The sequence below is a fragment of the Prunus dulcis genome, chromosome 2 (genome assembly GCF_902201215.1).
Source record: "Prunus dulcis chromosome 2, ALMONDv2, whole genome shotgun sequence".
NCBI lineage: Eukaryota > Viridiplantae > Streptophyta > Magnoliopsida > Rosales > Rosaceae > Prunus > Prunus dulcis.
In genome coordinates, this window is record NC_047651.1 from 13,603,496 (window position 1) to 13,615,101 (window position 11,606).

Here is an 11,606-nt window from a genome sequence, read left to right on the forward strand (position 1 = left end):
GTATGATACATTTTTGTGCTTCCAGGGTGCATTGCAAACACTGACTCATGGGCCTCCTCAAGAATCTCCCTTTTTAAAACTTCATCATTATGGACGTATAACTTGTTACCTACCATTAACGCTCCATCATTTCTTACTGAACAATCAGTTCTGTCGCCATTCTCAACCTCCACTCGCAGCGTGCAAATCAAAGGATCTTGGGATTGAGCTGCGAGTATTCGTTCTACTAGCACTGGTCTCACATGGAGAGTAGCTAACAGTGCTCCCTGATTATCCATATCTAGCCCAACTCTGAGCTTCCTCATTTCTACCATCAATGGCAAATACCTCCCTCGAAGATAAGCTACAGATCCTGAAGATTTCCTACTGAGTGCATCCGCAACAACATTAGCTCTTCCATGGTGATGCTCGATGGTACAGTCATAATCTTTTATCAACTCTAACCATCTTCTTTGCCTCAAATTCAATTCCTTCTGGGTGAATAAATACTTTAAACTTTTGTGATCTGTAAAGATCTGGCATGTTTCCCCGTAAAGATAATGCCGCCAAATCTTTAAGGCAAAAACTACTGCAGCAAGTTCCAAATCATGAACAGGATAATTCAACTCATGCTTCTTAAGTTGTCTAGAAGCATAAGCGATCACCCTACCATGCTGCATCAGCACACATCCAAGTCCTTGTTGAGATGCATCACTGTAGATAACGAAGTTCCCACTATCATCCGGAAGTGCTAAAACCGGAGCAGTGGTCAGCCTGATCTTGAGTTCGTTGAAACTCTCCTCACACTTATCTGACCATGCAAACCTAACTCATTTTCCTTGTCAAATAAGTGAGAGGCGCCGCTATGGTGGAGAACCCTTCCACGAAGCGACGGTAATATCCGGCTAACCCGAGAAAACTCTGTATCTCAGTAACACTGGTTGGTCGTGGCCAATTCACTACTGCTTCAATCTTTTGAGGATCAACATAAATGCCCTCTGCAGAGATCACATGCCCCAAGAAACTAACTCTGTTTAACCAAAACTGACACTTGTTGAATTTGGCATAAAGTTGCCTCCTTCTCAGAGTCTTCAATACAATGTTTAAGTGCTTCATATGTGCTTGTGACTCTTAGAATACACCAGAATGTCATCTATGAACACAATCACGAAGCGATCTAAGTAACGTCGAAACACTCTGTTCATGAGGTCCATAAATGCAGCTAGCGCATTAGTTAATCCAAATGGCATCACCAGGAACTCATAGTGCCCATACCTCTTTCGAAAAGCTGTTTTAGGCACATCCTCTTCTCTAACCCGTAACTGATGGTATCCAGACCTCAAGTCAATCTTAGAAAATACCTTGGCACCCTTCAGCTGATCAAACAAATCATCAATGCGAGGCAATGGATATCTATTCCGCACTGTCATCCTTGTTCAGCTGCCTATAGTCAATGCATAACCTCATGGTGCCATCCTTCTTCTTAACAAATAACACTGGAGTGCCCCAAGGAGAAAAACTAGGTCGGATGAAACCCTTATCTACCAGCTCCTGCAACTGAGTCTTTAACTCCCTCAACTCTGCTGGCGCCATTCTGTACGGTGCCTGAGAAATAGGATTCGTTCCTGGAGCGAGCTCAATAATGAACTCAATCTCCTGATGAGGAGGTAATCCAGGAAGATCCTCGGGGAATACATCTGGAAATTCCTGTACGACTGGAATATCTTCCAATCTCAGCCCATTATCTCTGGTATCAATTACATGCACTATATATCCTGAGCACCCTTTTCTGAGCAACCGTTTCGCCGTCATAGCTGAAATGAGGCAAGATGGAAGCACTCTGCGTTCGCCATAAAAGGTTACTTCAGGTCGTCCGGGACTACTGAATACAACTTCTTTCCTGAAGCAATCTACTGAGGCACGATGTTTGGCCAACCAATCCATCCCTAAAATGACATCCAAGTCAACCATTCCCAAAGGAATTAAAGCTGCCTTCAGAAACACATCTCCCACCATCACTATACTATCTCGATACACTGTATCTACCCTAAAAATCTCTCCTGTTGGTACAAAGATCGCCAGTTCGTTCTGCAGAGCTGAAAGTCTTACATTGGCATTGTGGGCAAAACTAGGGGTAACAAACGAGTGCGTAGCCCCAGGGTCAATCAAAACTCTAGCAGGAATTCCAAAGACTGGTAAAATACCTGTAATTACATCAGGTGATGCATGTGCCTCCTGCTAGGACATATTGTACACTCTGCCTGTGGCCTTGGAACGTCCACCACGTCCTCTTTGCTGACTGCTGCCTCGGCTGGCTACACTGGTCTGGGCCCCGCCACTAGACGAAGCCTCCACAAACTGTGTTATCTCCTGTGATCTACCCTGCATACCTGTCCCCGGAGTCGATGCAGCTGCGGTATCTCTATTCTGAAGGAGCAGCGGGCAATCCTTCCTAAAATGTCCAGACTATCCACAATAGTAACATCCAGTAGTACCCTGCTGGCAAGGCCCAGAATGGTACCTACCACACTTGGCACATTGAAGGCGACTCCTCTTGCCAGATACTGACAGTAACTATCTCCCAGTACCTCTAGCTGCACTACCCCCGGAGCGGTTTTCAGAACTGCACTCTGGTTGGAACCTCCACTGGAACTGAATCCAGGTCGGTAACCTCAGTAACTGCGGCCACTAGATGATATAGAACTATAACTGTCTCTCTTGGATAATCCCTAACTAGGACCGCCTATGTCAAACTGTTGCTTACGGGGTTCACCCAGTGGTCTGACCATCATCTAGCTACTCTCAATCAACGAGGCAGACATCACCACATCACTAAAGTTAGTCAACCACTGGCTGAACGCGATATCTCGAATGGAAGCCTTTAACCCCATAGTGAAAAGTTGACACTTCTTGATTTCATCCTCCACTAGTGGAAGACAATACTTAGACAGATCATTAAACTTTTTCTCGTACTCTAATACTGTAACTATCCCTTGTTCCAGCTGTAAAAACTCTTACAACTCCACATTCTGGTAGGCTTGTGGATAGTATTGACTGTCAAATGCGGCTCTGAATACTTGCCACGTAATGGCTAAAGGATCCCAATATCTCATCTTGACCGAATCCCATCAATGTCTGGTATTTCTGATCAAGAAGAAGGTAGCCAGAGTAACCCTGCAGTTCTGTGGAACAGCCATGACCTCTATGATCCGCTCCATCCTTTCTATCCATTCCTCAGCTACCGCTGGGTTACCATCACCATCAAAATCAGTGGCCCCAATCCTCTTAGCTTGATCAGCATATCCCAAGGAGGGATCTCTGGGCTGCCCAGTCCTGGCTAAAGCCTGAGTCAGCAACTCCAAAGTCTGCTGGAAGTTGGGATCTCCCAGCATAGTAGGCACAGCAGGTACGGCTCCTGACGGGCCTCCAACCACAGACTGCTCTACAGGTTCAGGTACCGGTGCAGGAACAGGAACTTCCTCCTGCTCGAGCTGGGGATCCTGTCCCCTTTGTCGGGACGACTGTCTAGTCCCTCTACGGACACCACCACGCTTAGGGCCCATCTTTACTGTCATAAGCAACAGATATTCAGAAAAACGGGAATGCAAAAAGTGCAAAGTCTACATGAAATTAAACCTAATGCTCTGATACCAAGTTGACAGGACCTGACTCAAATTCCGCTTTAGAATCCGAGCCGGACAGTGTGCGTGTCCAACACCTGGCGGATGTCGGTCACGAATGACCTAATTGCCCTTCTATACAAAGCATGATAAAATAACAAGGTTCACTTTTACCGAAAAATAGGCATAGTTTCTCTTGTAACTGGATCAATACCAAAACATTTACACATGCGAAACAAGTATATATATATATATATATACAACCAACTGCCAGCATACATATATATACATTCCAACAGTTACATTCTAAGTCTATGACAAATTATCAGAGCGAAAACTAAGAATTTACAAAGGAGTCAATCCTTTTACAAAACAAAAGTCCTACATCAAAAGAAAGGCGCGGAAGGTGAAAAACGGCCCGGTGGTGGATTCTTGTTTACGTCTACTGTCTGGGGGCGCAAAACATTAAAAAAAACAGTGAGTGGACCCAAAAACAAAGTTTAGAAAATAGCATAAGAACATATTAACCCCACTGTAAAAATAGTTATACAAACTAAATTATTCCAAGGGCAAAATTATATTTTCCTCTTAATAAATTACTAATTAAATATTAATTAAGGTTTGAGTTATTACACTCTAAGCATTAATTGATTTCTATAATCTTAATTGGACATACTTTGTCCTATGAATCCTTATTTTTTTCTGGTTGACCAATTGTCGGTCAATGTTTCTTTAGCATCCGACGTTGTCTGATGGGCTTTTGGGCCTTTGGACATGCATGTGTTAAGTTTTGCTCATTTTATGCTAACTGACCACAAAACCGGCCCAGTGATGGTAGAAAATGGGTTGTGCTAATTTTGATCCAAACATTTTCTTTATATTTCTGTCGTCCTTAGCCTGGTAGTTGTGTTCATTGGCTTGCTTCTATTACGGATCTTAATGATAAATCTTCTCGTGGACCTGCTGGCGGATATGGGAGACTAGGAAGCAGTAGATTTTAATAATTATATGTTTTATTTATTTAATAATTAACATTATGAGATTTGAACTCACATTATAGAGAAAGACTAAATGCCAGTGCCACTACTATTTTTGACCAAATAAGGTTCCTCTTTTTGAGAAAAATGTGATAGATTGTGTTCATAATTCAAGCTGAAAGGCCGTCAATCACAAGGACCAATACAAATACAAAAACTCACAAGCAACAACAAGTGCACAAGATTTACATCTGCTCATAGTCACATATGGCCTATGAAATTCTAGAAATTCTGGAAAAACCATACAAATACCTCATCGCAACAAACTACAAAAACTCAAAAGAAGCTGATGCACTTATTCAACTAAAAAAACTGTAACACAAAACAAGTAAAACAAAACTTGATCTACCACCATGTTGTCGCCAAGACAACCAAACAACCATCAAACTCAGCCCAAGACGGTAGCGTTGGAGGCAATGAGCGAAGATAAGAAGTGGAGAGGGTAGGGGAAGGTCTAGGAGGGTAAGGAGGGGAGGGATAGAGGCCACCGACTCCAAAGGAGAATGGCGGCTGAAACTTTTCTGTCTTGTGATTTTTTCAAAGCTCCTTGATTATTAGTTGTGTGATTTACTTGCAATTACAACATTAATTCGTGGCTACAGATATTGGAACCCAGTTTTATTCCAAGTAAAGTAAAAACAGCAAACAAGCAAGCAAGCCAACGTTTTCCAAGATTGGTTAAACAACGTAGAATGCCCTGCAGGAACAATCCCTCTAACTAGGCCACCAAGATCACATGATTATAATTGGAGTGCCCCACATAAAGTCCTATACGGCAATGGCACAGCACTGTTCTTCATACTCGGGACCGTAAGTTTATATGGGGACAAATAATGTCTATTCATATGGTATATTTTTATTCGTGACCCTAACAAATTTCTTGTGGTTGAAAGAAGGATAGATATAGACTTGCTTGCTGCAATGTTGAATGCGCTGGTTTTGTGCAAACCAACCATAAATTTGTCTTGAATTCTGTCTTACGACCTCTTTCCAAATACAATGGGGAGCAATTCGGTATGGATATCACTATATTGAAGGTAACTCACACGTATAGTTCTATTCTATTGAAGGATCGTATAAGGAATTAACGCAGATGACAAAATGAGTTTTATAGTGGAAGTCAAAGACAAGATAATCCTGATTGATGATGATTCACACTTTTAAATTTCATCGGAAGGTGGAGAATAGATGTTGGTGGCTCCTAGTGCATGGCGAGCCAATAGGGTATTGGCCTCTTCGCATTTTCTCAACGTTGGCTGATAGTGCTACAGAGATACATTGGGGTGGGGGTGGGTGATGACCAATTTGAGAATTCATGGCCGTCATGGACCAACTCAAATGGGGAGTGGCCAATTTCCTCACGAAGACTTCGGAAAGGCACGTTATATCCGCAATCTGCAATACGCAGATGTCACTGGCTCTTTAAAAGACCCAGAACGTCAAACCCTCCGGCCTTTTGCGATAAAGTCTTTTTGTTATGGTGTAAGTATTCCACATAAAGATACTGTTTTTATAGAAGCCATATGTATTTTAGAGGTCCCGGATACTCAAAAGATTGTCCAACTTAGCAATAATGAAAAGGAAAAAATAGGACGAGAGTAATTCCATATTGAAATAAATAAAGTCTAATGACGAAAGAGATTAAGATGAGTAGTTCTATGAAGAATATTACATTGGGAGCACTAGTATGTATGATATATGTAAGTTCCAAAATATTTTGTAAATTTATATTTCCAGTAATTTTTCGAAACAGAATTTATGTCTATTTTATTTTATTTTAGGTTATGTTACCAAATTGGAAGAATGATTTCATTATCAAATAACCTATACGTGGAAAAGGCTGATTCTTACATAACCTACATTAGAATTGTCTGATGGCATTATCAACTTTACAAAAATAGCCATCCAATTTAGCTCACTTATGCTCTTTGACCTTTTCTGAAGTAGTTTTCTAATCCTTTGTTCTCAAAAACAACCTTGCCATTGAAACAAGATTCAGCAAAGCTGAATGAAACACCATCAAGTAACCTTTGCCCTCTGCATGATCATGAATCTTCTTCTGCTAGCACTCTCCACTTGCTCACCTAGTTTGGCCAAGTGATTCATTCGTCTCTTCCATGACTCCGAGGCCCCCAATTGGCTCTGCTTTTTTACTGAGTCAACTTGCTCAGTTTCAACCGATTCAGGACTTCTCTCAGATGTATTTCCTTCTTCTGTTTCTTGAATAATCTTCTTCAATGTGTCTACTACCTGACTCATTGTTGGCCGATCTTTTGCACTCTTCGACAGACAACTATCAGCAAACCTAGCGATTTTTCTTGCTGCGCTGATTGAATACTTGTTTTCAAGCCGGCTATCCATTATCAAGCCAAACTTTTTGCCATCATGAGGGAACTGTTTCACCCATTCTAAGAGTCTCTGCTCTGTTCTTGGACGGTTTCTCTCCAATGACCGTCTGCCTGTAAGAATCTCATACAGCACCACACCGAAACTCCATACGTCACTCTTAGTTGTGAGATGGCCTGTCTCAATGTAATCTGGTGCAGCATACCCGTATGTCCCCACTACCTGATCATGAAACAAATTCCCATTAGCATTACAATAGTCTTTAAAATTTAAATGCATTTAATGCAGTGACTTTGCAAGCCAATCACTAACAGTTTAGTATGAAGCAGTATACAAATGCTCTTTGCTTCAAAGTTGGTGTTTTAATATGCATGGCTTGTCCCTCACTTGATTGCTTTCTATTATTTTCCAGACTTAATCTCACCTTATTTCTAGAACTTTCACTAATGCAAGATAAAGTTCCAACATGTTTATTGCATGAATTTAGTGTATGACTTCGAGTCGCGATAAGGTTGGGACCAGATGCACGCTACAAATGCTAGTGAGAAATAAGAGCACTTACTGCAGTTGAAACATGAGTATGACCAACCATTGGCCCCTCCCTTGCAAGCCCAAAGTCAGAAAGCTTTGGTTTAAAATTCTCATCCAGTAACACATTCGCGCATTTAAGATCTCGATATATTACCTTCATCATTAGCATAAGAAAAAAATCAGAATAATAATGGTTAAGACTAAGCTTGAATGCTGAAAATAACATGTAGATGATGTAGAGAATAAACTAATGGAACAGTTCCATTTTAATGTGGTCTTGGGCACCCCTCAGTCACAAAGTAAATGCGGAAGCGCATTCGCAGGGAAGGGGGTGCAGAGGTTAGGGCATAGATGAAAAATCGATGTGGGAATGGGGGGTCATGGCCATGAAAAAGTTCAGGGTTGACCTTATGCAAAGAAAGAAGATATTTTCTCAAATTTGGACATCTGCCTACTCCCAGAACCAGAAGTGAATGTGTATATCTTGTTGGATTATGACTAGTTTGTTGACTTGTTAAGCATGCTGGATTATGACTAGTTAGTTGACTTGATAAGTTGTTATCTTGTGACAACTCATCAAGTCAACTAACTTGTCATAATCCAACATATCTGCCCCAGGAGAAAGTATACAATCTGTGATGAGTAGTAGTACTATATATTCGATATATATGCCCGGTGCCAACAAGCTCTAGCTCAGAACCTGGATATCCCCAACAACATGAGATAAAACAGCTGATTTTAAGCTTCAAGAATAAAAGTGGGATTGGATGTAGAAACTAATGGTTAATATCAATGCTTAGAGCTAACCTGAATTTCCAATCCTTCATGAAGATAAACTAATCCTTCAGCTGCTCCAAGTGTTATCTGCAATCTTGTCTCCCAAGGAATAGCTGGGTATGCCTTGTTAAATAGATGGTCTTCCAAACTTCTGTTTGGCATATATTCATAGACTAGTAGTCGTTGAATCCCTCTTTCTCCATCCACAGCACAGTATCCTATTAGTTTGACAAGATTTGGGTGCTCCACAACACTGAGAAATTGAACTTCTGCCACCCATTGTTTGTGACCCTGTATGAAAAACAGAATTATAAGAAATTATATTAAAAAAGAGAGAAAGAAATCGATCATGAAGTCACAAACATCTATATCATCCACCTCTAGTTTGCCTTAGATCACTTTCCATCCTTTGAAATAGGGAACGATTACCATTCCAACTAGACGAAAATCTCAACACTGAAAAGGAGCCACAAATAGGCAAAATTGCTCCCAACAAAAAGTTCACTATGAAAAACAGGTTGATACAAATATGCTAAGAGAAAACATTGTCCATCTTAATCCCCATATTATTATGGAAGGATTCTAGGGGAAAAATTTGTGACCCACAGAGGAATACACATAATTAAATACCATCTTATCTAATGGATGTCATTCTCCATGACAGAGAAAGATACAGGTTTGGCTGCATAAAGACAACAAAATCTAGGTATTCTCTCTTGCAAAAATAAATGGAGCCATATATGCATATATAAAACAAATTTCAGAAGAAATATTTCACTGAATAGCTTCAAATTCCCTTTAAAGGAAAGAAAAAAAATGCTGTCATAGAAAGAGACTGAGCAGAAATGTAAAGAAAGGAGGGCCAGAGGACTCAGAAAAAATCAATTAACTATATTTTAGACAGCAGTTTAGCTACTTTGAGCACATTTAATAAGTCAACAAAATGTTTCTTAAGCACATTTAATAATAATGGGAAACGAAAAAACTCTTGAGGGCATTGTTTAACAATTCAATTTAATAGGAAGATGCTTAAACCACCATACCTGTAAGCCATCATTGTTAAGCTTTTTAATGGCGACCACGATTGGATCGCCCTGGGCATCAGCAGGCTTAATTGAACCTTTATAAACATTCCCAAATCCACCTTCTCCAATCTTAAGCAGCCTGCTGAAATCGTTTGTCGCATGCCTGAGCTCTTGGAAAGTAAATACTCGCAAATTATGAGCCTTCTCTTCATACAATTCGGGTATACCGCGCGGTGAATTTTCTGAGCAGGAAGACTGAATCACCCTCTCAGCTCCTGAATAATCAGATTTCCTCTGTTCTTTCAGTTCTGGAGCTGATTTTTGTCCCCTGCTCCTTGTTTTGTCCTTGAAGTAGTAGAAGCACTTCATTGCATAAAATCCTATATCAACTCCCTACCAAGATTTGAATGTGATCTTCCTTTGCTGCCATTGAATCAAGTTCAGAAAGTTAAAGCCTGCCACTGAATTGTCACATGAATATAAGAAAGTATCAGCATCTTCATACAAACATAATTAAAATTCCCAAATGGTTTGAAACTGCTAAAAGAAGAAAGAGTATAATCACAGAGAAAATGTTTACTGGCCAAAGAAATGTTTAATTCAATGAAACCGCAAATTGAACAAGAATTTAAAAAATTTAAATAGATGGCAGCACCCTAGATTTGAATGCAAACAGAGGAATCATGCAAAGATAAGGAAGGCCCTGATGAGAAATAGATACAAGGGATTGAAATTCAAAGAAATCACAGATGATGAATTGCTTGGCAGAATAAAAAGAGTGATCAAAACACTGAAATCCCAGATGGGAATTCAGAATGGAAGTATAAATTAACTTACAGATAATCAGCAGACAGAAATGGAAATGGAACTGGATATTCAAGGCAGGGCAATCCTGACCCAGATGAACAAAAAAAAAGACAAGAACAATGAATGAACCAATAAATCCAAATCATAAAGGAAATACCTTCACCAATATCAATTCTCTTTCAAAGAAATTTCAAAGGGTTTGGGGGGTTGAAGGTTGGAGAGACCTTCACGGGTTTCTTTTCTTGTTTGGCTTCTCTCTCTCTCTTTGAAATAGTATTGATATATACTCTGTGAAAAAAGTGGCTAGCTTTAAATGGTTTGGCAATTGTTTGCTTGTGGAATTCAACATTGTATGTATTAAATAGAATTCAACCAACTTGTCAGTTGACAATAACGAGTAGTTCCAGAAACTCCATCTTTCTCCCTCACACAGATTGAAACGAAACAAAACCTGTCCAGAATATGGACTGTATAGTCAAAGCCAAAAACAAAGAATATGTTATTCTACCACGTACAACTAATAAACGGGTCAACGCTTTGAGGAGACTGTTTAAGAAATTTTCATTATCATTTTCTTTTGAGAATCTACTTTTTCATAATTCAAGGAAGATGGAGAAATTTTCGTGCGTGAACGTAGAATTATGTGGTATTTTGATGTGTGATTTATAAGTTTACCCAAATTGTAACACAAGTATCTAGTATGTGTATACATGTGATTGGAGTAAACTTATAACATCACGTCAATACTTCACGTGATGATATGATCACACCAAAAAATTACTATTGTGAACGGTACAACAAGTGCTTGTATGAAATTAAATAACAAAATTGGCTGATTCACCATTCCATTCAGTAACAAAATAATGAAATTTACGGTAAAAGTGAAAAAAAGATTATCAAAACTCACAACCTAACATTTCCATTAGTTAATTAAAGTTTTGGGATAGAGTTGATGGGGATACAAAACCATCGATTGGTGTAAATTATAATTAATAAATATATGTACGTATTTATCTTAGCAAAGAAGTTTGCAGAGAGACCCATAAAATCGGATTGCAAAGTGACTTTGAAGACAAATGAGACCTCTAAAATTGACCAATATGCTTAATTAAAGCAAAGCTGGAATATCCACATTATTTATTTGTTCACGTTTGTTGAGAAAAATGCGCATGAGCTTCAACTTGACCATGCAACCTATCCTTTACAAAGCTCCCAATCCCATCTGCATTAAAATTGGAGCTATGTGACTCCTGTCTCCACATTGACAATGACACAAGCCTTGGACAAAACAAAATGGTAGGGGACCCATTTGGGATTTTAAAAGGAAGTCAACAAAACAACCTTGTTTGAGGGTCATATTGGTCAACAAATTTAGGTCTTGCTCATGTCACTTCTTTGTTTTTTTTCAGATTTACTTGGTAAAGATTTTTTTTTTTTTTTTTTTTGCCATTAAATACAAATAAAAATCCCCAAAGGGCACCGAT

The 11,606-nt window shown here is 39.5% G+C and overlaps 1 protein-coding gene across 4 annotated transcripts; it reads right to left on the reverse strand.

The window, feature by feature from the left end:
* Positions 1 to 6,423: 6,423 nt before the first annotated feature.
* Positions 6,424 to 10,480, reverse strand: LOC117619925 (probable serine/threonine-protein kinase PBL19). Of its 4 annotated transcripts, none has more exons than XM_034349996.1 (5): positions 10,280 to 10,480; positions 9,334 to 9,776; positions 8,321 to 8,581; positions 7,545 to 7,667; positions 6,424 to 7,204 (listed from the first exon to the last, which is right to left on the reverse strand). In XM_034349996.1, exons 2-5 carry the CDS (start codon positions 9,682 to 9,684, stop codon positions 6,656 to 6,658), a joined length of 1,284 nt encoding a protein of 427 aa, XP_034205887.1. In that variant the 5' UTR covers positions 9,685 to 9,776; positions 10,280 to 10,480; the 3' UTR covers positions 6,424 to 6,655. The 4 variants fall into 4 exon arrangements, with proteins under 4 accessions (XP_034205887.1, XP_034205889.1, XP_034205888.1 ...); XM_034349998.1 differs by having other exon boundaries at positions 9,334 to 9,738; positions 10,280 to 10,415; XM_034349997.1 differs by lacking the exon at positions 10,280 to 10,480 and adding an exon at positions 10,153 to 10,268.
* Between the last annotated feature and the right edge of the window lie 1,126 nt (positions 10,481 to 11,606).

Coding starts and splice junctions, on each gene's coding strand:
- LOC117619925 (XM_034349996.1), bottom strand. CDS start 9,684: ATGAAGTGCTTCTACTACTTCAAGGACAAAACAAGGAGCAGGGGACAA. Junction 8,582..9,333: donor TTAACAATGATGGCTTACAG/GTATGGTGGTTT, acceptor TTTTTCATACAG/GGTCACAAACAATGGGTGGC. Junction 7,205..7,544: donor ATACTCATGTTTCAACTGCA/GTAAGTGCTCTT, acceptor TTTCATGATCAG/GTAGTGGGGACATACGGGTA.